The sequence below is a fragment of the Myodes glareolus genome, chromosome 8 (assembly GCF_982192425.1).
Source record: "Myodes glareolus chromosome 8, mMyoGla1.1, whole genome shotgun sequence".
Lineage (NCBI taxonomy): Eukaryota > Metazoa > Chordata > Mammalia > Rodentia > Cricetidae > Myodes > Myodes glareolus.
In genome coordinates this window covers 41,759,385-41,786,036 of record NC_142033.1, presented here as the reverse complement: position 1 = coordinate 41,786,036, position 26,652 = coordinate 41,759,385, and the positions used below count along the sequence as shown (strand labels likewise).

Below are 26,652 nucleotides of genomic sequence, written 5' to 3'. Positions count from 1 at the left end.
CAGACCCCGCTGACCGGGCGCGGAAGCCGCACCCTCCTCGCCCCAGACGCCGGCAGGGCGGAGCCACGCGGCCGAAGCCCCGGTAGAGACGCGCGGCACGGCGCGGCGCGGGCTCGCTGCTGAGACGTATGGGGCTACCACTGGAGCGGCTGCGCCGCCCGCCCGGGTCAGCGTGGTGCGCATGCGCGGACCCGGCGCCATTTTGGTGGCCGGGCGCGGAGGTGATTCTACACTGAGGGGGGAACGCGGCGGCAAGGGTGGCAGTGGCAGCGTTCGTGTGCTCGGGTCTGAATCACTGAGGGAGGAGGCGGTGGAGGAAGAGGTGGCGGCGGTGGCGGTGGTCGTAGCGGTGGCGGAGGAGGCGGGTACGAATCAGCTGCGGGCAGAGACATGGCCAACATCGCGGTGCAGCGAATCAAGCGGGAGTTCAAGGAGGTGCTGAAGAGCGAGGAGGTCAGAAATGAGCTACCGGACGCCCCCATGTTAGCCCGGGGCGGGAGGGCCCTTCCTTCCGCGACCCCAGCGGCCCCGGCCGGCCTAGCTGCGGCCGCCTCTACCGATGGGGAAGCGGCAGTCTCCCCTCCTCCTCCAGCCGCCTTTCCCTCCCCTCCCCGGGCCCTGGGATAGACGGGCTCGCGGGCGGCTGGGAGGCCTGGGGAGGACCGGGGTTTGGGGTGCAGATGCAGAAGCACTTGTCGGGGACACGTGAGCTCTGGAGAGAGAGCCCCGAGGCGGCGGCAACATCTGGATGTGTGACTCCGGGGTGGGGAAGGAGCAGGCCGAGAAAACCTGGGAAGTGGGTTGGGGGAAGGGGGAAGATAGTAACTAGATCCCCGGCAGCAGCGCACCTCATAGGCCCACACTTTTAGGGGGGACTCTGGGTATTACCTGCCAGGCCTTCGCTGTCTTTTCTTCGGGGAAGGCGCCTACAGAGTCCTTAGGTATAGAGGAAAGGAAGACATTCAATTACTCCCTTATAATGTTGGGGGCCCCATGGAGACATAATGGTCAGTATCGTATTTGGAAAGGACGTTGAAGCATTTTCCACTACATCTAGGGAATTAATTCTAAATTAGTTACCTGATTTCCACATACTCCACCAGTAACTAGGCCTCAGCATTGACAATGTAAAGCTTTTTGTCTGGTGAAACACAAGTTGTTTGTTATGTTAAATGATTTGGTCTGGGAAAAATAATGAAGTGAATGAGTGGCTTATTTCAAAATCCTGTTTACCAGTATCAGAGTTTCTCCTAGGGCAGTGCCTCTGTGACTAGTGCCCTGTGAAGTCTCATTGAGATGTCCCTCGTAGTTAACTTGTCTTAACTTTTGAAAAGAGCCCTAGTAAAAGCAAGCGATTTCTTCAGATACACATTGTTGTAGCTCATTATTGAGTTAGGTTTGTTTTGACACAAAATGGCATACCACGAAATAGCATATTAAAAATAAGACTCTTGCTACCCGTGAGTCCTTCAGAATTTAAATACATTAGTGCTGGCCATACATGTGTGAAATATAGAAAGTAATTTCATAATTTGACTTAGCTGTGCAAGTAATAGTACAACTTTTCAGACCCAAGTGAACAAAAATGCCAGATTTTCTGTTTGTATTTAGCAAGAAAATTCTGGAAATAGTTGTTTTTCCTCAAGGTTAACATTTCATTGTCCAGTAAGTAGTGCTATTTATGTTTTTCTTATGTGCTTGGCATTTTAATCATGTCAGTAATGATTTTTAAAATTAAGCATTTTAAGTATATGAGTAATTGTTACCATTTTTTTTAGCGCTCCAGCATTAATGTGTCAGAGTCTGCAGATAATTATCCATCTTTTTAAGTACACATGTAGAAAGTTACTTAAAATTGAAGTGATATATTAGCAGACTTAGTGAACAGACTAAGAAATAAGTAGTGATCCGTCTTACAAAGCATGAACTCTGACCTCTGTATTCATTTGCCAAAACTCTGAATGGAAGGATGACTTTGTACTTTTGTGGAACAATGCAGAAACAGCGTGAATGTCTGTATTCACATACATTCTAACAGTAATTTTCACTTTTTCCTTAATAAGCAAATGTACTTTGCTTATAAAGTATAAGATTATATATACTATATACAAAGGGATTGTAGATATTCTTAATGAAAGACAAGAGAATATTTTGTTGTCAGCACCTTAAAACAGTAAGATTAGACAAGTCTTTAGACCTCTAACACTTTTTAAAGTGTCAAGTTACTGCCCTGAAAATCCATATATCTGCTTTATGTGATGTGACTTTCTATTTAAGTGATGGGCTGAGGAGATGGCTGCGTGGGTAAAGGAGACTTGCTGCCAAGCCTGATGACCTGAGTTCAGTCCTGAGGACCCACATGACCTCTATACCCACACATCTAAATAAAATAAAAACTTACTCTAATGTATGAGATTTTAAAAAAAAATGTCAGTTTTTCTAAGGAAGAAAACAGGAAATGTGAACACAAGTTATCCAGGAACAGTGCCTCTGTCAATGTAGCAGGAACTTAATCCAGGAAAGTAAGCTGCAAAGAATACTAGGAAAAGATCAGATCAAATTTAATATCATAAGCAGGGCATGGTGGCTTGCACCATTAATTCCAGCACTGGGAGACCGAGGCAGGTGGATCTCTGTGAGTTGGAGGCCACCCTGGTGTACAGAGTGAGTTCCAGGACAGCCATGGCTGTTACACAGAAAAACCCAGTCTCAAAAAAAAAAAAAAAAAAGCAAAAAACAAAAAACACACCAAACCAAACCAAAAAAAAAAACTTTAATAATGTAAAAAAGCTCAACCAATGGATAGTTTTATCCTTAACCAATATTTTGTTGATACATTATTATGTCCAGTTCCATAGGTAGGCTGTGTTAATTAATTTTCACCTCAAAGAAGAACCCATAGTGCAATCTATATATTTTCTTTTTAAGAATATAAATGTAATTTTTAAAATAGCTAATCAAGTAATTGTTTCAGCATGTCACCTCATGTAAATCTTCAGTGTACCAGGTTTGATTCACATGCTAGCGTTTAAGGATTTTGGTGGATCTAATGATTTATTTATTTATTTATTTATTTCTAATGTTTAAAAATTATTTATTTATTTATTATGTATACAATATTCTTGCCTGTGTGTCTGCCTGCATGCCAGAAGAGGGCATCAGATCTCATTTCAGATGGTTGTGAGCCACCATGTGGTTGCTGGGAATTGAACTCAGGACCTTTGGAAGAGCAGGCAATGCTCTTAACCGCTGAGCCATCTCTCCAGCCCCCCTAATGATTTATTTTTGATCTGTTTCTAAGTACTTTGTAACGATAACTCTTTACAGAGCATGCCTTTAGTCCCAGCGCTGGGGTTGGGGGAGGGGTGCAGAGGGGTGGTGGGCAGAAGCAGTGAGTTCTAGCCAGTATGGCCAGGGCTATACATAGAGAGATCGTGTCTCAAAAAATACAAGTAAAGATAGCTACCATTCACTGAATTCTGATCATAGGAATTTGCTGAATGTATTAGTTAAAATATAAACATTTAACATAAATGTGAAAGACGTAGCCAGGTATTGTAGAGAGGCACTCATGTTCGTATCGAAAGGTGAGATGTGTGTTTGCCAGTACAGTGCAGAGAAAGGATTTATGAAAAGTAGGAAAAACTGGTTGTTTATGTGTAGGGGGAAGTTGCATGACTGGGCACTTTGAACTTTGAGTCATGTGAATGGTACTTAATGAAATAAAGGTGGCATCTATTCTTCTTTCATAAAGTACTATTTGGAGATGGGCCTTTTTTTTTTTAAATATTTATTTATTTATTTATTATGTATACAATATTCTGTCTGTGTGTATGCCTGCAGGCCAGAAGAGGGCTCCAGACCTCATTACAGATGGTTGTGAGCCACCATGTGGTTGCTGGGAATTGAACTCAGGACCTTTGGAAGAGCAGGCAATGCTCTTAACCTCTGAGCCATCTCTCCAGCCCCCTGGAGATGGGCCTTTTATCTTTTAAATACTCTAGAGTATGACTGATTTTAAGTAGTGGTTGAGAGTTGCTCAGAATTAAAATTTACCTAGAATACATTACAGCTTATGAGTCAAGTCAGGTGAATTGCTACTTGTAAGGATCAACAGATTAAGCCATTCTTTAGTTTATTCATGGGTTGTATTATTGCTGCCAACTACTGCTGCTGCCATTTGCAGCATGCCCCTTCTATTGTTTATGTATTACTGCTAATTCTTAGCAATAGGTCTTTGAAGTAGATATTTTTTTAGGTGAGAATATTGAGGTTCAGAGATGTTAAATTGTCTGCAAACATGACTTTAAAATTTTGATTTGCTTATGTTAATATGCACTACACTGTCGTGGCTTGGTAAGGATAGACGTACTTTTAATTATCAAAATTGGGTCTACATTTTTATTACTTAGAGTACTTTGTATTACTTGTTAAAGCATTTAAGCACTAGTTAATGTTAGTATAAACTCATTAATTGGTACCTATAATTTAAAGGTTCACTTGAATTTCAAAATATTTTTAAATTTAAGTTCAGTGATATAAAGTGCCCTTAAATCAGTGTATAAATTGGTTTATATTTATGCTCATATCTGCCACTTTTTTAAATACACAGTTCTTAGCTATAGTTTGCTGACATTTTCTTGTATTCTCAAAGGGAATGTTTACTGTGGTATAAGCAAAGTTGTTTAATGAATTTTTAAAATATTTATTTATTATGTATACAATATTCTGTGTGTATGTCTGCAGGCCAGAAGAGGGCACCAGACCTCATTACAGATGGTTGAGAGCCATGATGTGGTTGCCGGGAATTGAACTCAGGACCTTTGGAAGAGCAGACAATGCTCTTAACCGCCGAGCCATCTCTCCAGCCTCGAAATTTTTGTTGTCTACTAAGTTTTTTTTAGCATTTATTCTTTCATAATAAGTTTAAAATTTATGAAATTTACTAGAGTTCTGGCTTGGCCTAGATTATTTTATATGCAAGTAGCTTGCAAACTTATGAAAGAATGTGTTTTGATTTCTGTAGGACATAGTTTCTTTTTCTTTCTGTTATTTCTTTTTTGTTTTTCTTTTCCTTATTTTCTTTTTTTAAGGCAGAAACTCTCCTCTTTGCAGTCCTGGCTGCCCTGGAACTCACTACTTAGACCATCCTGGTGTCGACTCCCAGAGCTCCATTTGCCTCTTCCTCCTGAATTCTGAGATGAAAGGCATGCACCACCATATCTCTCTAGGGCATAGTTTCTTAACTCTAGAATTAATGACATTTTGAGCAGTTTTTTTTTTTTTTTAAATTGTAACTGGCTCTCTTGTGCATCATAAGGTGTGTCTAACACTAGTGCTCTTACTGCTGGTAAACCTACTGCCCTTGTCAGTAGTGTCTAGTGTCTCTCAACTGCCAGTTGGTAAGACCTACTACTGTAGACAGAACTTTTTTGAAGAACCTATAGGACTGTCACTATGTAAGGTATGTAGTGTTTATCCAAAGATTGGTTGAATCTTTTGTCTTTAAAACAAAAGATTGTTTGTTTTCCTCTTTAATTCTTTTCCCTTCCTTTCCACTCTGTGTGTGTGCATGTGTGTGATTGGTCGGTCTTACCATTGAGCTAAAGTGCTCGACTACTGAGTACATATACCTGAGGTCCAACAATTTTTAAGAGTAGATTTTTATTTTTCAGTTTTTCAAGACAAGGTTTATGTAGCCTTGGGTGTCCTGGAACTCGCTCTATAGACTAGGCTGGCCTCGAACTTAGATCCATCTGCCTCTGCCTCCTGAGCACTGGAACTAAAGACCTTTGCCACCACTACTCAGCAAGAATAGAATTTTTCTTCAGTTACATAAGCTACAGTTTTGTGTGGATTGTTTAGTGTGCCTTAGGAGGTTCTGGAGAGAACTGAACATAGCAGCCTTACAGAGTGCTTTAAAAAACAAAAGCCTGTACAAGTGATATTGTTGGATTTCATTTCTTGTTCTACTTTACCCTTCTTTTAGTTTTTGTTTTATCTTCCCCACCCCTCAAGACAGGGTTTCTTTGTTTAGCCTTTACTGTCCTAGAGTTCTGTAGACCAGGCTATCCTCAGAGATATGCCTACTTCCGGCTCCCAAGTGCTGGGATTAAAGTATGCACTACTACCATCCTGCTGCTGCTACTGCTGCTGCCTCCTCCTCCTCTTCTTCTTCCTCCTCTTCCTCCTCCTTTCTTCTTCTTCTTTTTTTTTTCTTGAGACAAAGTCTTTTCATAGCTCTGGCTGTACTCACTATGTTGAGCAGTCTGGCTTGAACTCAAATTGCCTGCCTCTCGCTCCTAAGTGCTGGGACTAAACACATACATCACTATCCATGACCTTTACATTACTCTCTTTTTTTTCCCCCAAGACAGGGTTTCTCTGTGTATCATCTTTAGCTGCCTAGAACTTAAGAGATCTGCCTGCCTCTGCCTCCCAAGTGCTGGGATCAAAGGTGTGTGCCACCACCACCTTGCTTACTTTACTCTTAAGAGGACTGTAAGATTGGATATGTATTCAGTGATTGAACACTTATTTTGCTTGTGGGAGGCTCTAGATTCTATCCTCAGCACTACAAAAGAGAGACTTTGATCTATGGCAAATGTTTAGATGCATCTTGACTTCCTTGGCATGTCATTCCTTTGTAAAGTATATCCTTATTTTCTGTGAACATATTGAGCATGTTGATCTCAACACCTCAAAGATCTTTAATCCCAGCACTTGGGAGGCAGAGGCTGGTGGATCTCTGTGAGTGAGGCCAGCTTGGTCTACAAAGCATGTTACAGGGCAGCCAGGACTGTTTGACAGGGAAGCCCTGTCTCTGGAAAAAGAAAAGAAAATGTCCCTCCTCTCCTTGTTTCTTACTTTTCTTTCTTTTTGAGATCACTTTTCTGGCTAAGAATTCTTTATATTTATTTGATATTCCCTATATGTGGTTGATTTTTATTTACTCTTTAAAAGTATGGTAAAATGCACATAGCTTTGTACAGCTCATTTGTAGGGCACTTGCCTAGTATATGCAAGGCTCTGAGTCTGATCCCAGTACTACTCGCTAACCCTGATAAAGCACTAGGCAAAGTTTGCTAGGTTAGTCACTTCTAGATGTGTAAAGTGTTAAGTGTATTTGCTCTGTTGTGCAGGCACTTACCATCTTTCTCCAGAACTTTCCTTTTTGTTTGTTTTTTGTTTTTGTTTTTTTGAGACAGGGTTTCTCAGTAGCTATGGAGCTAATCCTGGAACTCGCTCTGTAGACCAGGCTGGCCTCTAACTCACAGAGATCTGCCTGCCTCTGCCTCCCGAGTGCTCGGATTAAAGGCATGCGCCAACACTGCCCAGCCAGAACTTTTCTTATCCTGTAAAAAAAAAAAAATCTGTACTCAGTAACACTCTACTCTCTCTCATTCCATTCCTAACAGTCATCATTCTCTTTTCTGTTTTTATGATTTGGATTACTCTTATTATTTGTAACTGTTTCTTTTATGACTTAATTTGTTTCACTTAGCTTTATCCCCCCTTTATCTTATGGATCTCTGACTAGGGGGATGGCTCAGTGGGTAAAGCGCTGGCTGCTCAAGGGTGGAGAGTTGAGTTCTGATCCTAAGTACTCTCATAAAAGCCAGGTACAGTGGAATGCCTCTGTAACCCCAGCATTGGGGTGCAGGGAAGGGCAGATATCTGAGGCTTCCCTGGTTGCTAGTTTAGCTGAAATTGCAAGCTCCAGGTTCGCAGAGAGACCCTTTGCTCAAAAAATAAGGTGAGGGGTTGACAGGAAGGCTCAGCAGGTAAAGGTACTTGCTTCCAATCCTGATCCACAGGACCCACTAGTGAGAGTAGAGAATTGACTCCTGCAAATTGTCTTCTGAGCCCCACATGCTTGTGCATGACACATGTGCATCCCTCCTCCAGAAAATAAATAGATAGAATAAAAAGTAAGTTGAGTTCTATGATATTAACTACTAGTATTACGGAGACACGCAAACAGTTAGAATAGGGGTTAGTGTTGTGGTTCAGCTGTTAAGAGTAGTTGAAACTGCAGATTGCCCACGATTGCTTCTAAGTGTCTACTCTGGGCTGCTTGCAACCTTTTGTAAGTACAGCTCCAGGGTATTCACTATCTTCTTCTGGCCACCCTGAACACATCACTCACATGGACCACGAAGACACATGCTTGTATATGTAATTAAAAATTAAAAGGTCAGGTGTGGTGGTGCATGCCTTTAATCCCAGCTTTTGAGAGACAGGCTTGTGGATTTCTGTGAGTTCAAAGCTAGCCTGGTCTACACAGTAAGTTCCACACCTGCTAGGACTTTATTTCAAAAATACATACATGAAATATAAAAAAACTGAAAATGAGATTATACTGTCATTTTCCTTTATGTTCTCTACTGACTGTTTCATAGTCATAGCGACTTTATAGCTTTCCTGGCCTATTTACTATCAAGGCTCAGCTTTATACTTTTATCCTTGTATAAACTTTAGATTTTGTATTTCAAAGCTTGAATAGTAGTGAACTTGCTGTTAAGTTGTGCTGTCGGACCTGGACCAAATTTTTATGTCCACGCCCCCGAATTAATTAGTGTGTTTGGTATGGCAGATGTGTGGTTAGAAAATGACTTGTGGGAGTCAGTTCTCTATTTTCATCATATGGGTTAACCATTGAGCCATCTCACTAGCCCTTTCTCTTAAAAATGTGTGTATGTGTGTGTGCTCTTAGGACGGCTTGCAGGAGTTGGCTGTGTGTGTGTGTTAAGAGGACGGCTTGCAGGAGTTGGCTCTGTGTGTGTGTGTGTGTTAAGAGGACGGCTTGCAGGAGTTGGCTCTGTGTGTGTGTGTGTGTTAAGAGGACGGCTTGCAGGAGTTGGCTCTGTGTGTGTGTGTGTGTGTGTGTGTGTGTGTGTGTTCAGAGGACGGCTTGCAGGAGTTGTCTCTGTTTCCTCCATGTGGATTAATGGTATTGAGCTCAGTTTCAGTTTACCAGTCTTTGCTTTACCTGTTGATCCATCTTCCTGACTCCCAATTCTTTGCTTTTGTTTGTTTTGTTTTGTTTGTTTTTGTTGAAACAGGGTTTCTTTACATAACCCTGGTTGTCCTGGAGCTCATTGTAGATCAGGCTGAGTTCCAACTCATTGAGACCAACTCATAGAGACCCCCGTGCCTCTCCCTCCCTAGTGCTGGGCCTAGTACTTGGCCTGTTCCAAGTCCTTTGGTTCTGTAACCTCCTTATGCCAAGTATGGGGCACATGCATATAATCCTAGCACCCAAAAGAATGGGATGAGGCTAGAAGAAACCATCAGAACCAGGAGATAAAGACCTACCTGAGCAAGAAAATGGAATTCTTGTTCACAAAAAGAAATAAAATTCATTTATCCTAAAATACTATTACTGTTTTGAAGATTGCATCTCGTGCAGATTATGCTGACCTTGAACATGCTGTATAGCCAAGGGTATTAGTGAATCTCCTAATCCTCTAGCCTCCATTTTCCAGGCACTATGATTATAGATTATAGGTCACATGTGTCACCATGCCTGACTAAAATGCCGCTTAATAAGTCTTTCTTGAACCCTCACTTTACTCCTGTTCTCTAGTGTCACTGCCAGACTTTATTAGTGCACTCAGGATATTATTGTCTGTCTGTTTTGATAGACTTGTAGAAAACTCCTTGAAAATTCTTAGAATCCTTTTCTTTTAGGCATCTTGTAGGTTCCTGGAATGTAATAGCTTGATATTTTAAAATGTTATTGCTTCAGACCTTTGATAGGTACACTTTCCTTTTGTGTTCCCCTCTGCTTATTTTTGAGTCAGGGTCTCTTGCCTAGACTGACCTCATATTTGATATGTAGCTGAAGGTGACAGTGAACTTTAATCCTTCTGCCTTTGTTTCAAGTGTTGGGAGTACAGGTACCACCACATTCTGTTTATGGGGTATAGGGATTGAACCTTTAGGATTTTGTCATGCCCAGCAAATGTTCTACCAGCTAAACTACATCCTAAGCCTATTGGATTGTTTTGTTTTTGTTTTTCCAGACATTGTTTCTCTGTGTTACAGTCCTGGCTGTCCTGAAACTCACTTAATAGACCAGGCTGGTCTCAAACTCTCTGTGTCTGCCTCTTAAGTGCTGGGATTAAAGGTGTGCGCCACCACCGCCCAGGTCCCTAATGGATTTTTTTTTAAATTTTTTTTATGATTTATTTATCTTTTATTTTATGTGCATTGGTGTGAAAGTGTCAGATCCCCTGGAACTGGATTTTCAGACAGTTGTGAGCTGCCGTGTGGGTGCTGGGAATTGAACCCGGATCCTCTGGAAGAACAGTCAGTGCTCTTAACCACTGAGCCATTTCTCCAGCCCCCTAATGGATTTTTTAAACCACAGAATTTTTCTGTAGCTCTGGCTGTCCTGGAACTCGGTCTGTAAACCAGACTGGCCTTGAACTCAGAGATCTGTCTGCTTCTGGAAGAATGATGGGATTAAAAGTGTGTGCCACCACCGAAAGTAGATCTTTTAAAGAAAGCATGTGTGTGTGTGTGTATTTGTGTATGCCTGAGCAGGCCGGAAGAACATGTCAGGTCCCTTAGAACTGAAATTACAGCAACTGTGATCCCCCTGGTATGGGTGCTAAGAACTGAGCAGTATGAACTCTTCATCATTTGAATCATCTCTCTAGCTTCTCCTCTCAATTTTTACGTGCTTTCTTCTCCAGTGACTACTGGGTAGTTTTCTAGATTTGTTTCAAATTGTCTGTTGAGATTGTCATACTCATCTGTGAGTTAGCTTGTTTAATGCTGTTCTTAAAGCATTTGCTAATAAAGCATTTTGTGTTTCCTTTGTAAACCAGTCTATAGTTTTTAAGGAGTATTTTTTCTTTTAGATTATTTTATAAGCATGTTTGTTTTGCTTGCTTGTATGAATGTATATCGTGTGCATATCTGGCTGCCCTAGTGCCTTGGGTCTTTTGGAACTGGAGTTAGGGATAGTTGGGGATCACAGTGTTGGTGCTGAGAATAGAATCCAAGTCTTTTGCAAGAACGGTCGGTGCTGTTAACTGCTGATCCATTTCTTTAGTCCCTAGAATTAAAAAAAAGTTCAGAATACTTTCTAAATTTGTTAGACATTTAGTTATTTTCAATTTATTGCTGAGTATTTTGAGTGTGTATATGAATGATATATACTGATTTCTCATTTAAGTGTTTGGATGTAGTTCTTTTAATAAATACTTTTTTGTTTTTTATTTTTTATTGATATTTATTGAGCTTTACGTTTTTCTCTGATCCCCTCCCTGCCTCCCCCATCCCCCTATCAATCCTCCCGCAAGGGCCCCATGCTCCCAATTTACTCAGGAGATCTTGTCTTTTTCTACTTTCTACTTCCCATGTAGATTATATCTATGTAAGTCTCTCTTAGTGTCTGCATTGTTATCTAGATTCTCTGGGATTGTGGTTTGTAGGCTGGCTTTCTTTGCTTTATGTTTAAAAACCACCTATGAGTGAGTACATGTGATAATTGTCTTTCTGTGTCTGGGTTACCTCATCAAAATAATGTTTTCTAGCTCCATCCATTTTCCTGCAAAATTCAAACTGTCATTATTTTTTTCTGCTGTATAGTACTCCATTGTGTAAATGTACCACATTTTTCTTATCCATTCGTTGATCGAGGGGCATTTAGGTTGTTTCCAGGTTCTAGCTATGACAGACAAAGCTGCTATGAACATAGTTGAGCACATGTCCTTGTGGCATGATTGAGCATCCTTTGGATATATACCCAAAAGTGGTATTACTGGGTCTTGAGGAAGGTTGTTTCCTAATTTTCTGAGAAATCGCCACACTGACATCCAAAGGGACTGTACCAGCTTGCATTCCCACCAGCAATGCAGAAGTGTTCCCTTTTCCCCACAACCTCTCCAGCATAAGTTGTCATCAATGTTTTTGATCTTGGCCATTCTTACAGATGTAAGATGGAATCTCAGAGTTGTTTTGATTTGCATTTCTCTGATGACTAAGGAGGTTGAACATTTCCTTAAGTGTCTTTCAGCCATATTAAATTCCTCTGTTGAAAATTCTCTTTTTAGGTCTGTACTCCATTTTTTAAATTGGATTATGTGATCTTTTGGTGTCCAGTTTCTTGAGTTGTTTGTATATGGAGTTCTTTGTGGAGATCAGACCTCTGTCTGATGTGGGGTTGGTGAAGATCTTTTCCCATTCTGTAGGCTGTCATTTTGTCTTGTTAACTGTATCCTTTGCTCTACAGAAGTTTTTCTGTTTCAGGAGGTCCCATTTATTGTTTCTCCCAGTGTCTGTGCTGCTGCGGTTATATTTAGGAAGTGGTTCCCTGTGCCAATGCGTTCAAGTATACTTCCCACTTTCTTTTCTGTAAGGTTCAGTTGGGTAGCTTTATTGTTGAGGTCTTTGATCCATTTGGACTTGAGTTTTGTGCATGGTGATAGATGTGGGTCTATTTTCATTTTTCTACATGTTACTATGCAGATATGTCAGCGCCACTTGTTAAATATACTTTCTTTTTTCCATTTGATATTTTTTGCTTTTTTTTTTATCAAAGGTCAGGTGTTCAAAGATGTGTGGATTGATATCTGGATCTTCTATTTGGTTCCATTGGTCCTCCTGTCTGTTCTTATGCCAGTACCAGGCTGTTTTCAATACTGTAGCTCTGTAGTAGAGTTTGAAGTCAGGGATTGTGATGTCTCCAGAAGTACTTTTATTGCACAGGATTGTTTTGGCTATCCTGGGTTTTTTGCTTTTCCAAATGAAGTTGAGTACCGTTCTTTCAAGGTCTTTGCTGGTATTTTGATGGGCTAAATATTTGTTTTATAAATAAATGTTTTCTGTAGTTCAGTTTTTCTTTGGGCTGCCAGCTCACAAGGAATGACGTGGAGACTTCTTACTAATATAAATGCTCACTTAGCCTTATCTTAGTCTTGTTCCTAACTAGTTCTTATCACATAACCTTTATTTTGTAATATATATATATATATATATATATATATATATATATATATATACTGTTCTGTGACTTGTTAGCTCATCTCTCTGTACTGTCCCTGCTGCTTCTTTCATGTTTGGCTGGCTACTCTGCTTCTCTTCCCATAGTCCTCTCTGTGCCTGGAAGTCCTACCTATACCTCCTACCTAGCTATTGGCCATTCAGCTTTTTATTATACCAATCACAGATTATATTTTCGCACGGTAACAAATATCCTGCAACAACTTTTATCCATTTATTATGAGAAATAATAAATGAGAAAGGGCTTACAATTTAGCCTCAGCTTCTTGAATGCTGGTATTACAGGTTTATGCTGTGTCTGGTTTCTAAATTAACCTAAGTGCCCCCCTAAGATATCTCTGCTTCCATGCAAACTTAGTACTCATGTATGCCTGGCATGTTCTGTTGTACTCAGTCATATCCCCAGCCCTGGCTGGTTATGTATGTCAGACCTTGTCCCCAGGCAAGGTATACTGTGTAGCCCTGACTGACCTGGACCTCATTATAGAGAACAGGTCTTGAACTCTAAACCTCTTCCAGGAGTGTTGAGATTAAAGATAATGTGTGCCTCCATGGCCTGCTGTCATTTTTTAAAATTTTTTAATTTAATTTTTAATTTTTTATTTTTTTATCGATTTATTAGCTTTGTAGTGGTGGCACATGCCAGGACTTGGGGGTCAGAGACAGGAAGATCTCTGTGAGTTCTAGGCTAGTCTGGTCTACAGAGCAAGTTCAAAGACAGGCTCCAAAGCTACACAGAGAAACCACATCTCGAACAAAACAAAAAACCCAACCAAGAACATTAATTATGTATAATGTTCTGTCGGCATGTATGTCTGCACACCAGAAGATGGCACCAGATCTCATTATAGATGATTTTGAGATACCATGTGGTTGCTGGGAATTGAACTCAGGACCTCTGGAAGTGCAGTCAGTGCTCTTAACCTCTGAGCCATCTCTACAGCCCCAGGCCATTTTTTTTTAATGTCTCTGGATTTGCTCATACCTTTTGTCCTAAGATGTTTACTTTGTGAGGTGTTGCACTATCCTCCATGTGCCCCATAAAAAATGGGGATGTGCCAGGTGTTCATGACTTTAGTCCCAGTACTTGGGAGGCAGAAGCAGGTGGATCTCTTGAGTTTGAGGCAATTCTGGTCTATAGAGACTGGACATCCAGGGCTACCCAGAGAAACCCTGTTTAAAAAAAAAAAGCAACCAAACAAACAAAAAACAAAAACAAAGCTACTGATGTATCATCAAAGGTTTTGACCTAGTTAAAAAAATTTAAAGATTTTGGGGGAGCTTATCCCAGCCATCATGAAAGTAATAATTTTGTTCTGCTCTGTGACTAGGAAAAGTGTAAAATTGTTAAAGATGGTCTCCAGGTCAAGGTGCTCATCTATTCCATATATGAGCTACTAATTTAGTTGAGTCCTCTATTTAGAAAATGAATGTCCAGGTGAAAAACTAGGAAGTTGCTGGGTGGTGGCAGCGCATGCCTTTAATCCCAGCACTCAGGAGGCAGAGGCAGGCTACGTTCGAGACCAGCTTGGTCTACAAGAGCTAGTTCCAGGACAGGCTCCAAAGCTACAGAGAAATCCTGTTTCGAAAAACCAAAACCAAACCAAACCCAAACAAAAAAATCTAGAAAGTAAGGTTGCCAAAAGGGAGTCATTTTGGCTTTTGTTGTTTTCCCCCTTGAAGATCTCAAGGGGCATCTATATAGAATATTATGACATCATCTTTATCTCTGTGGGTTCTTTTGTTTATCTTTATAGTCTTTCATTTATTTAGCAGATACTGAGTATTGCTTACGTTAATAAAATAGACATTGTCATTGCTTTACTGAGCACTACTAAGGCAGTGAGATACTGAACAGCTAGTTTTAAGTGTGTGTGTATAGTGTAAGGGAAGTTGTAAGGTTGAGTAATTTAATTTGACCTCAGGGAGAAAGTTCTTTGGGAATAACCCTTACACAACAATACTTGGAGGGTAAATTTGAATATACTTACTTATGTATGGAAAGCTGATAATCATGACAACTAAAGATGGGAAGAAATTACTTATCTTTCTTTTTATCTTCCTTTTCCCACCTATTTCTTTTGAGACAGGGTTTCTTATGTGTCCCTGGCTGGTCTTGAACTTGCTCTGTAGATCAGACTGTAGACAGAGATCAGCCTGATACTACCTCCTGAGATTGAAAGCATTGGCTCACCTTGCCCAGCTTAATTACTTTACTTTTTCTTTCTTTCTTTTTTTTTTGGGGGGGGTGGTTTCAAGACAGGGTTTCTCAGTAGCTTTGGAGCCTGTCCTGGAACTCTCTCTGTAGTCCAGGCTGGCCTCGAACTCACAGAGACCCACCTACCTCTACCTTCTGAGTGCTGGGATTAAAGGCGTGTCCCATCACCACTCGGCTTAATTATTTTCTTAGTTTTTGTAAATATGTACTTTAGATAGATAGTAAAGGTTATGTGTAATTCCACCGTGGAAATAATTCCTTTTTCTTTTTATCTCTCATCTACAACTGCGTTTTGTTTTGAGACAAGGCCTTATATCCCAGGCCAGCCTAGAATTCACTGTGTAGCTGAGAATGACCTTGAATTTTTCCTTCTACCTTTTGAGTGCTGAGCACCATGTGGCCTTTTTAATTTCAAGATAGGGTTTCCCTGTGTAGGCTCGTTTGTCCTGGAAGCAACAGCTACTCAGTGAAGTCAAGGCTGGCCTTGAACTCGTAGTCCACCAACCTCTTGTCTCCCAAGTGCTGGCACTAAAGGTCTTCTTTTTTCTGAGATTAAAGGTGTGTGCCACTGCATCTGACACCCCCCCACCCCCGCTTTATTGTTTTGAGACATTAGCAGTGGTAGTCTTACTGCATAGTCCTTGAACTTGAAGCTGTTGAGGTCAGTACTCAGAAGAAATGGGGTCTGTTTAAACAACTTAAACATAGAACTTAACATAGTAGGAATTTGGGCAGTATGAAAGATGAACTTGGAAAAGTGGTAGAATCCAGATCACTTCAAATGTTTTAAGAGAGAGATTTGGGTTTTAAGTGACTGTGGAAGTCAGTGTGGGGTTTAAAGGAAAAGACAAAGTTTGGGTAGTAAGTGGTGTGAGGGTATGGGTGGGATGAGGAAAAAGGAACTAAATCAGTGGCTCTCAACCTTCCTAACGGTGCAGCCCTTTAATACAGTTCCTCATGTTGTGGTGATCTCCACTATAAAATAATTTTGTTGCTACTTCATAACTGTTATTTTACTACTGTTAAGAATTGTAATGAAAACATCTTTAGGTGCTACCCACAGGTTGAGAACCACTGATCTGGAGGTTTGCGTTTCTGGATATGACAAGAAACAAGATAGTAGTCTGTAATTTAGATAAGTAGGGGAAGTCTAAAGGAGGTGTTCCAGGTGGTTTTAGCATTATTGATTTGTGAGATGGGGTCTTGCTGTGTATGTGGCCTGACTGTTACCTAAACTGGCTTTAACCTTGACCTTTCTATCTCAGCCTGCTGAGTGCTTGGATTACAGAAAGATATGACTATGCCCAGCTAATAGACTACTTTTCATGTTCAATCTATAGTCCTTAAGGATGTGCCTTTTGTTTTTAAATTCTCAAAATAAGTTGTCCAGACAACATATCTGAAGTACAGCAGGAAAAGACTCAGGTGGTGAAAGGGACCACCTATTACAAATTGTTTTCTCATCTACACACGCCCCCCTACCCCATGCACAGATAAATAACAATGTTCAAAAATGTGTTTTGATAGACTCCCAGTAAAAAAAAAAAGAGGGAAATTGTCTGTTTCTCATATCAGGTCTTGCTGTGTAGAGAGTAGGTTGGCCTTGAATTCCAGATCTTCCTACCTGTCTCAAGTGTTGTCACCACAGGTTTGTACCACCCTATTCAGAAAGGAGATTCATTAGCTTGCTATGGAGAAAGTAGGAAAAAACGCAGAATGATCATTTGGGGAACTGTCTAGGTGACTTGGACAAGAGATGACAGTAAATTGAAGAGTATTGGTAGTGCTGGGATATGCTTAAAAGGTACAACAACAAGACCAGTGGATTAGCAAAACATGGCTTTACTTTTAGTAATTAGTGGCGGTGCTAATTTTTGAGATAGATGGAAAAGAGCAAGAATTTTGCTATGTCCTTTTTAGGTTTATGTTGATGGAAATAACAAGCAAGCGGTTGAGTTTATGAGTCTGGAGGCGAGTTCTGGAGAGAGATTTGACATAGGTAAAGTAAGCAGGTGATATATTTAAAGCCTCAGCTGGGGAGTCTTTGGGGGAAATAACCTAAAATAGAGGCTTTAGGATGAAGTCCTGGTGTTTGTGTTTAGCCTTTTGCACATACTGAAATTGTAACTGAAGAACACTAACAGAGGATGGAATGAGTTATTCCTTGTGTTAAGAAAAGTTGAAGTGCATGGTGTCACTAAAGCAAAGAATAAGAGTGTTAGAAAGAAATTGGCCCTTTCGGTTGCTGAAAGGAGAATTACCATTGAATTTTCAATGTAATTACCATAGATGTCCTTGCTGGAGTTTGTATTGGAAAGGTGATGATAGAAGTCTGATTGGAATGGGTTACTGAAAGATAGGTGAGAAAGTGGCATCAGGAGCTTAGCTTAATAGGAGAGTGGAGATAAAAGGGCATGTAGAGCTGTGGAAGTCAGGCTGGAGGGAGCTCTGAAAAGAACTCTGACAGATAGTGGAGTGAGTTGTTTGTTGGTGGGTAGGAGAATTTGGTAATGCTAGAGAGTAATCAGAATTTTTTTTCCCCAACAAGATTGCAAGGGAAGTTGCAAAGTTTCTGAAAAAGAAAGGGTATGGTGATACTCATAACAAAGTGGAAAGATTAATCTTTAATAGAAACATTTAGGACAATTTTAATTTTTAGTTGGAATTTTTGGTCTGCCCTTTAACAAACCAATTAACAGTGGTTGTGTTTTCTCTATTAGTGGTGCCTTGGGGTGAGAGGAACAGTGGTTATTTTATTTATTTTATTTTAAGTTAATTGGGAAATGAGTTAAATGGGGGCTTTTTAAAAATGAATACCGTGAAAGAAAACAAATCAGGTTTGTCAAGAGTAAGAATGTTAATTAACAAATGTCCCTGGACTCTGAAGAGAAAAGTGAGAACATTAGAAATGACCAGAGTGTTCATGGTAGATTGAAGCCAGCTGCTTGTTGGGTTTGCAGGGCTAAAGAAAGTCACCTTAATTCATGGCAAATGGGAATCTGGGTGCAATAAAATAATTTGGGGGGAGGTATAATTTTTTTTTGATTAAAAACTAGGAGATCATCCTAAGAATAAGGGTTTGAAGCTGGGCAGTGGTGGTGCACACCTGTAATCCCAGGACTCTGGAGGCAGAGACAGGTAGCCAGCCTGGTCTATAGAGTGAGTTCGAGGACAGCCAGCACTAAAGAGAGAAACCAAGCAAGCACAAACAAAGAAACAACAACAAAATCAGTAGAAGAATGAGGGTTTATAGTTTATTAATCAATAATTGTCCGTAACACAGTCCTGTCTAATTGCTTTTTGTGAGAATTAAAAAAATGTTCAATTGATCCTGGGGAGATGTCTCAGTGCAGTGATAAAGAGCATTTGTTACTTTCGCCAAGGACCTGGGTTTGATTCTCAGCACCCATCTGGTAACTTACAACTATGCAGTTCCAAAGATCTGATGCCCCCTTCTGACCTCTGCAGGTCACATATAAGCAAAACACTCATACACATAATTTTTTTTTTTAGAGATAGTATTTCTCTGTAGCTAGGAGCCTATCCTGGAACTTGCCCTGTAGCCCAGGCTGGCCTCGAAGTCACAGACATCCACCTGTCTCTGCCTACTGAGTGCTGGGATTAAAGGAATGCCCCAGCATTGCCTGGTGTTTTTTTTTTTCTCTCCTATAAAATTTAAAAAAACCTTTCATCAAAAAGATGAAAGTAAGCTATACTGTTTTTTTTTTCCATAAATCTAGAGTGGTTCTCAACCTTCCTGATGCTGTGATCCTTTAGTACAATTCCTCATGTTGTAGTGACCCTCAGCCATAAAGTTATTTTCGTTGCTACTTTATAACTTTAATTTTGCTACTGTTACAGATTGCAATGTAAATATGTGATATTCAGAATATCTGATATGTAACCCCTGTAAAAGGGTGGCTCAACACCCAAAGGGGTTGCAGCCCACAGATTGAGAACCGCTGTACAAGATTGTCACCAATGCCAGCGTTCCTGTCTTTTATTTTATAGTCCTGAAGATTGAACACAGGACTTCTCCCATGCTAGGCAGATACTGTGCTACAGAGCTACATACATCTCCAGCCCTCTTTACCTTTTATTTTGACACAAGCTCTCACTAAGTTGATCCGGCTGGTTTTGAACTTGAAATCATCTCACCTCAATTTCCTGAGTAGGTAGAATTACCAGCCCTAGATTCTTTCTTTCTTTGTGTCTTTTTCTTTCTCTTTTAAAGGAATTAATTTTTTTTTTTTTGCATTGCCTGCATATATATCTGTTTACCACATGTGAGCTTGGTGCCCATGGAGGCCAGAAAAGTACTTGGGATGTCCTGGAACGGAACTGGAGTTACAGATAGTTAGGATCTGCTGTATGGGTCTTTGGATTTAAGACTATGTCCCTTGGAAAATCAGTGAGACATCTATCTAGCAGGTCTTTCCCCCACCCCCATTTAATCAAAGTAGAATCTTACGTATGTTGTATGTGTTTTCCCCCTTTAATATATGTATTTTCTTTGTTACGTTAAGTATTTCTTAATAAGGATTGTAGATACTGAAATTTAAACATATTTTAGTATTTTCCCACTAAACTGTTCAATCCTGAGTGAGATATCTTTTTATGGAATTGAGTTTTCTTTCCCTAAGAAGCTTTTTTTTTTTTAATGACTTATTTATTTGCATTGGTGTTTGCCTACATGTGTGTCTGTGTGAGGGTAGATCCCCTGGAACTGGAATTACAGACAGTTGTGAGCTGCCTTGTGGGTACTAAGAATTGAACCCAGGTCCTCTAGAAGAATAGCCAGCGCTCTTAACCACTGAGCCTTTTCTCCAGCTTCTAAGTTAAGCTTTTTTCTTTTTAAATTTTATTTATTAATATTTTATGTATGAGTGCTCTACATGTAAACTAAACCTGCTGTCCAGAAGAGGGCATCAGATACTATTATAGATGAGCCACCATGTGGTTGTGGGGAATTGAACTCAGACCTCTGGAAGAGCCACCAGTGCTCTTAAACCCTGAGCCATATCCAGCCCTAAGCTAATAAGCTTTTTAAAAGGAGAGTTGTATTATGCTCAACTATTACTAAAATCATGATGTAGCCTAGTTCATCAAGTTCATGCCAATTAATATGTGATATATATAAATAATATACATAAATATGCACATATATAAAAAGATACATAAAATATATTTTAAAGACAGATTTCACTATGTAGTCTATGTTGGTCTTGAATTCATCTGTTCTCTGCCTTTAGGATCATAGGAACTCACAGAGATCTACCTGCCTCTGCCTCTGGAATGCTGGAGTTAAAGGTGTGTGCCATGTGCCACCATGCCTTCCTGAAGCAAAGTATTTAATTAGGGCTTGCCTATAGTTCAGAAGTTTGGTCCATTGTCATGGCAGGAAGCATGGTGGCATGTAGGCAGACTGGTGTTGGAGTGGTAGTTGAGAGTTCTACTTCAGGAGTGGCAGGCAGCAGGAAGAGAGATCGATACTAGACCTAGCTTGAACATTTGAAATCCCAAAGCTCGCCACCAGTGACACTTCCTCCAACAAGGCCACAGTTTATAATCCCTGTCAAGTGATGCCACTCCATAATGACCAAGCATTCAAATCTACAAGCCTCTATTCATACAATCATAGGGATGCTGTAAATTAGTGGATATAGAGCCAGTTTAAAAAAAATAGCTATAGGACTGGAGAGAGAAATAGGATTGAGTGCTTCTTACTTTTTTAGAGGACCTGGGTTCAGCCCCTAGCACCTACAAGGTGGCTCACAACCATCTGTAACTCTAGTTCTTGCCAATTCTTTTGACCTCTTTGAGCATTAGGCAAGCACACACAGATAAGCATGTGGGCAAAACATTCATATTTATAAAATAAATAAGTCCTTAAAAATTGCTATGTAACTGGTGTTCTTTTATGGTATTAACCATAACTAATTTTAAGTTTTCTTGAACTTTTTCTAATTATGATTTTTTTACTGCCCAAGAAATGTTTTTGTACTCTTAAGTATGTAAGTGTATATTATGGGTATACTAATCAAACATTTACTGGTAATAAATACTGAACAATTTTAGATATGACACCCTGGCTAAAAAGAAAACCCACAACCAAAACTGACCAACTAATGAACCAACCCCCAAATTGTTTTTTTTTCTTTTAAATCATACAACAAATTTTAGATGAACTGAGACACTTTTGCTTTAGTGTATGCAGATAAAAATAAAACTCATGTTATCTAGTTTGGGGGTTATGTAGTTAGAAATATATAATTCTATTTCTATGACCAGGTCAGCTGTCTGAAATAAGTTAGCACAATCATTTGAATTGGTTGTGTGCAATTCTGGGACAAAAAATAACTGGGCAGGGCTTATTCCTTTTCTTAAGCTTCTTTGCACATGTGAAACATGACATGAGATGTTCTGTTTTACCATGAATAATGCAACCGCTTTTAGGCCACCCTTGGCAAATCACATATGCCAACCGACAAATTTATGAAGTAAAAAAACTCCAAAATAAAACAATACCACAAAGCAGTAAAGTGTTGTAGCACACTCATTTAGTTCCAGTGTCGGAAGCAGAGGCAGGTGAATCTCTGAATTTGAGGCTAGCCTGGTCTGCAGAGACATTGAGGGCTACACAGAGAAACCCTGCCTCAGAAAACAAACAACAGCAAAAACCTAAACCAAATGAAACACCACCAAAGCATATGCCACCATGCTTGGCTTGAGCAGCAAGGGCTCTTCCCACTAAGTGGTATTTACTTTATTCACCCCACCTGTGTTTTCTTTTTGAGGAGGAGGAGGTGGCCACAACATCTTGCTTTATAGTCCTGGCTGTCACCTTACTTGCAGTGATGCCTCTGTCTCTACTTTGAGATTTTATGTTTATGACAACAGTGTTTGTTTACTGTTTGCTGTGTGTCTGCAGATGTCAAAAGCTAAAATTTCGGGGGCTGGAGAGATGGCTCAGAGGTTAAGAGCATTGCCTGCTCATCCAAGGGTCCTGAGTTCAATTCCCAGCAACCACATGGTGGCTCACAACCATCTGTAATGACGTCTGGTGCCCTCTTCTGGCCTGCAGACATACACACAGACAGAATATTGTATACATAATAAATAAATAAATATTTTAAAAAAAGCTAAAATTTCCTCTCATGACATTGCTTTTGTCTCATCATTTTTGGAGTTCCTCCTTAGACTGTTTTTGTTTTTGTTTTTTTTTTTTCTTGAGACAGGGTTTCTCTGTGTAGCTCTGGCTATCCTGGAACTCAGATCTACTCCCTCTGCTTCTAGATACGTGCCACCCAATTCTTAGACCGTTCTTAATAAGTTCAGAGGTATGTAAGCTGTTGTCACACAGGAACCTACTCATGGCAAGGTGTTCTGGGATAAAAGGTGTTCTGTCATTTTATGCCTGGTTTTCATTCTTCTAGGTTGTTACCTTTCCTAGTGCTACTTTTGTTTTTACCTCCCTAGGAGACTAGAAGGGTAGAAGTGGTCGGAGTTGGGTATTTTTCTTGCCTCTGGGCAGATTGTGGTGCAGTGTTTCTCTCGTCAGTGGATCTTCTTTAGGACAGAATACTGTGGCCACCTTTCTCTTCCTCTGCTGGAGTTTGTCTCATAGGCCATTTTGCGGATCAGTCTTTGAGGAAAAGACTTGGACAAGAATTTTTAATTGCTCATATTTGTGCTTACTTATGCCTCCTGTTATGCATCCATGACTGTCGAGTTATAAATTGGTGTGGGTTTCCACGGAGAACATCTTGAGATTCTGCTCTGGTAATTTGTGAGCTCTATTTTTTTTTTCCTCTCCAGTTTAAGGGACAGCAGTTTGCTCTGTGACTTAGAGCTGTTTGTTCTCAGATTGTTCAGCTTGTTGCAGTTGCTTTTTTCTTTTTCCTTTTTGTGGTGCTGAGAATTGAACCAGGGGGGTTTGTACATGTTACATAGAACCCGTACTCCCTTTCCTGTGCTTATGTCTTCTAGTGTGAGTGATGATTTCCAAGCATTTTATATGATAGAACAGAAATGAGAAGACACTTGTGCATGTGTGTGCCGTATGTGTGCATGTGTGTGTGTGTGTTTGTGTGTGTGTGTGAGAGAGAGAGAGAGAAAGAGAGAGAGGGAGGGAGGGAGGGGAGAGAGAGGGGAGAGAGAGATTATATGCATGTGCACAGATGGAACCAAGGGGAAAATTTTAAGTATCAGTCTTCTGGTTTTTATTCATTTGTTTTGGAGACAAGGTGTACTATTGGCTAAGAAGTTAGCAAGTGGCCTAGGCTGGGTGCCTGTGAACTGCAGGGATCTTCCCATCTCTGCCTCCCCAGTGCTGGGATTGTGACTGTCACTGTGGCCATCATTATCACATTTGTTGTTTTAAGTCCTTTAGCTTCTCTCCATCCTCTCTCTTGATTTGCTTTTATTCCAGTGCCCCTGTTTTGTTTTTTTGTATCATGTGATAATCCTTGAAGCTATCCTTCAGCTGTTGGATTATTGTTTATTTGCTGTTACTCTTTCTGTTATGATTTGCAAGGTTATTAAAGCTTTTTAAAAACGTGTAATGAATGATATTTTAGCTGTTTTATAGGACTGGGAATGTTGGGTTAAATGGGGCAACAAATTTTATAGTGTTTGTATATTTCACCATATTACTTTCATTTTTTAAAAATTTTAAATATTTATTTTATGTGTAGGAGTATTTGCTTGCATTTATGTATGTGAACTAATCCTCTGGAATTGGAGTTACAGATGGTCTTGAAAATCACCACCATGTGGGTGCTCGAAACTGAACCTGGGTCTCCCCTAAGAGCAGCATGTGTTTTAAATCTCTGAGCCGTTTTGCCAGTCCCTTGTGTGTGTGTGTGTGTGTGTGTTGTTTTATTTTTTGAGACAGGATTTCTTCGTGTAACAGCTCTGGCTATCCTGGAACTCTATTTGTAAAGCAGGCTGGGCTCACAGATCCACCTGCCTCTCGTGAGCTGCCAGTGCCTGCCACAACTTGCTTTTAATATGTTTGTCTGTCCTCACTTTCCTAATATGTCTTATTCTCTTAGTTTTCATGTCAACTCTTCTTTGGGAACATTACACACCTCATGCTTCATAATTTAAAAAAAAATTTGTTTAGGGACTATAGGTGTTAGCTCTGGTAGAAATCCTGTTAATCATGACCAAGGCACTATGGCTTGATCCCTAGTACCAAAACCAAAAAAAGTTGAGATAGAAACCTTTTTTTTTGTTGTTGTTTTGTTTTGTTTGTTTTTTTGAGACAGGGTTTCTCTGTAGCTTTGGAGCCTGTCCTGGAACTAGCTCTTGTAGACCAGGCTGGTCTCGAACTCACAGAGATCTGCCTGCCTCTGCCTTCCAAGTGCTGGGATTAAAGGCTGCCAGGCGAGATAAAAATTTTGACTTATTCACAAGCTATTGAGTAATAAGTGAGAGGTAAACAATGTATATTGTGGAATTATGTATTAAATTAAAAAATCATTGATGAATAAGAAAAAAGGGCATGTTTGCTTTAAGGTATGCCAAGGAGAGGGTTTATTATAGATTTGGTGAATCTGGAAAGGTCCAGACTGAACATGACAAGCAGATTGAACCAGACTGTGAGATAGAAGAGGGGTGGTAAGAGAGGAAGAGAAAGGAGGGGCAAACAAACCAAGAGATCAAGGAGCAGAGGCAGCCAAGAAACCAAGGTGAGGGGCATACAGCCAAAATTACCTGAGTTACCTAGGGAAGAGAAGACGGAGAAAGGGAAACCCAGCCCCTGGAAGGGAGAGATTTAGGATAGGGGGCTGAGACTTAACTGGGAGGAGCCACAGGTACTAAGACTAGTCCTAGCTTTCTTTGTAACTTAACAAATGGTAGCTGCTAAACTTTAAAAAATCTGTATTTCATACAACTTGTGGAGAATCAAATTCTTTTCTTCCCTCAGTTTGCTGTGTACTTTCTCTTCCTCTCAGATTATCTTCCTCTCATTACGTAGTTGAGGCTGGCATAGAATTTGCTGTCTAGTCCATTGTGGTCTCCAGCTTCCCAAGTGTTTAGGATTATAAATTAGAACTACCATACCCATCTTAAGTTAATAATTTCTTTATTTTTTACTTTTTTTTTTTTTTTTTTTTTCAAGACAGGGTTTCTCTCTGTAACAGCCCTGGCTGCCTGGAACCTGCTTTGTAGACCAGGCTGGGATTAAAGGCATTTGTCACCAGTGCACGGTTTAAATTGATAGCTTCTTTATTCTAGGGGTGGAGGTATGTAACTCTGTGGTAGAGTGTTACTGCTCTACTTGGTAGCATGAACCTTGAGAATGTAACCTAAAAATAGTGGACTAAAGTCTCATGTAATAACCAACTTTGTTCATCAGTTAGTTTATATTTTGAGGATATTTGAAGGGTTAAGCAACATCATGTGAGCAAAGTTCACATGAGTTCAAGCTGTATGTAGTTACTAGGATAACCCCTGCTTGGAAACATCAAATAATAGCAACATTATGGGTAATCTGAAGTAAACCCACTTTGATTTACCACACCCGGGAGGGGTATGAAAGCGCATTCCAAAAACAACTCATGGATTGGAGGAACAGAGGTCTTTTCTACAAGCTCTCTGAATTGGCACACAGCTTCCTTCATAGACCTGTGTTCTGAGAGTTAAGAGCACTTGCAACTTTTCCAGACGACCTGGTTTCAATTCCCAGTACCTACATGATATCATACTCTGTAACTCCAGTTCCAGGGGATCCAATAGCCTCTTTTGACCCCCATAGGTACCAGACAAGCAAGTAGTGCACAGGCATTTACATACTTGTAACTCCCATACTCATAACAACAAATACATTATGTATGGGCTAGTAGTGCATCTCATCTGGGTAGAGTGCTTATTCTAGCGTGTGCAGTAGCCTTCCTTTGATCTTCAATACTGTGTGTGGATGGTGGCATAAAATCACTGCACTTAGTAGGCTGAGGCAGAAAGATTGCCACAAGTTTGAGGTTGACCTGAGTTGCATAGGGAGACTGAGAAAACAGTAATAACACAGATTGCTACTTCACACTCAGCATTGCAGTGTCAAGGCTTTCTGTACTGTGCTGTGTTTTTGTTATTTTGTTTTTCATTCCTGAAACTGTATTAGAAGTGTGTTAACCCATTTTGGGGGTGAGGGAAGGGGTAGTGTTGGGCTTTGTTACAGCCTAGCACATATTCTGTATGCCTGTTCCCAGCCTAGGGAATTAGAGGCCAGGGAGATTAGAGGACAACTTTTCTTAGTGTGTGGGTTGTTGGTTCTTTTTTTTTTAAATACTTTTTTTTATGATTTATTTGACTTTATTTTATGTGCATTGGTGTGAAGGTGTCAGGTCCCTTGGTACTGGAGTTCCAGACAGCTGTGAGCTGCCATGTGGGTGCTGGGAATTGAACCTAGG

The 26,652-nt window shown here is 40.2% G+C and overlaps 1 protein-coding gene across 1 annotated transcript in view; it reads left to right on the top strand.

Moving 5' to 3' along the window:
• Positions 1-235: 235 nt before the first annotated feature.
• The window catches only part of Ube2k (ubiquitin conjugating enzyme E2 K), a 59,385-nt gene continuing 32,968 nt past the window's right edge, over positions 236-26,652 (top strand). Inside the window, exon 1 of the mRNA XM_048415218.3 lies at positions 236-453. Coding sequence (XP_048271175.1) covers positions 391-453 — 63 coding nt within the window. The 5' untranslated portion in view covers positions 236-390. The remainder of the gene's footprint in view (positions 454-26,652) is intronic.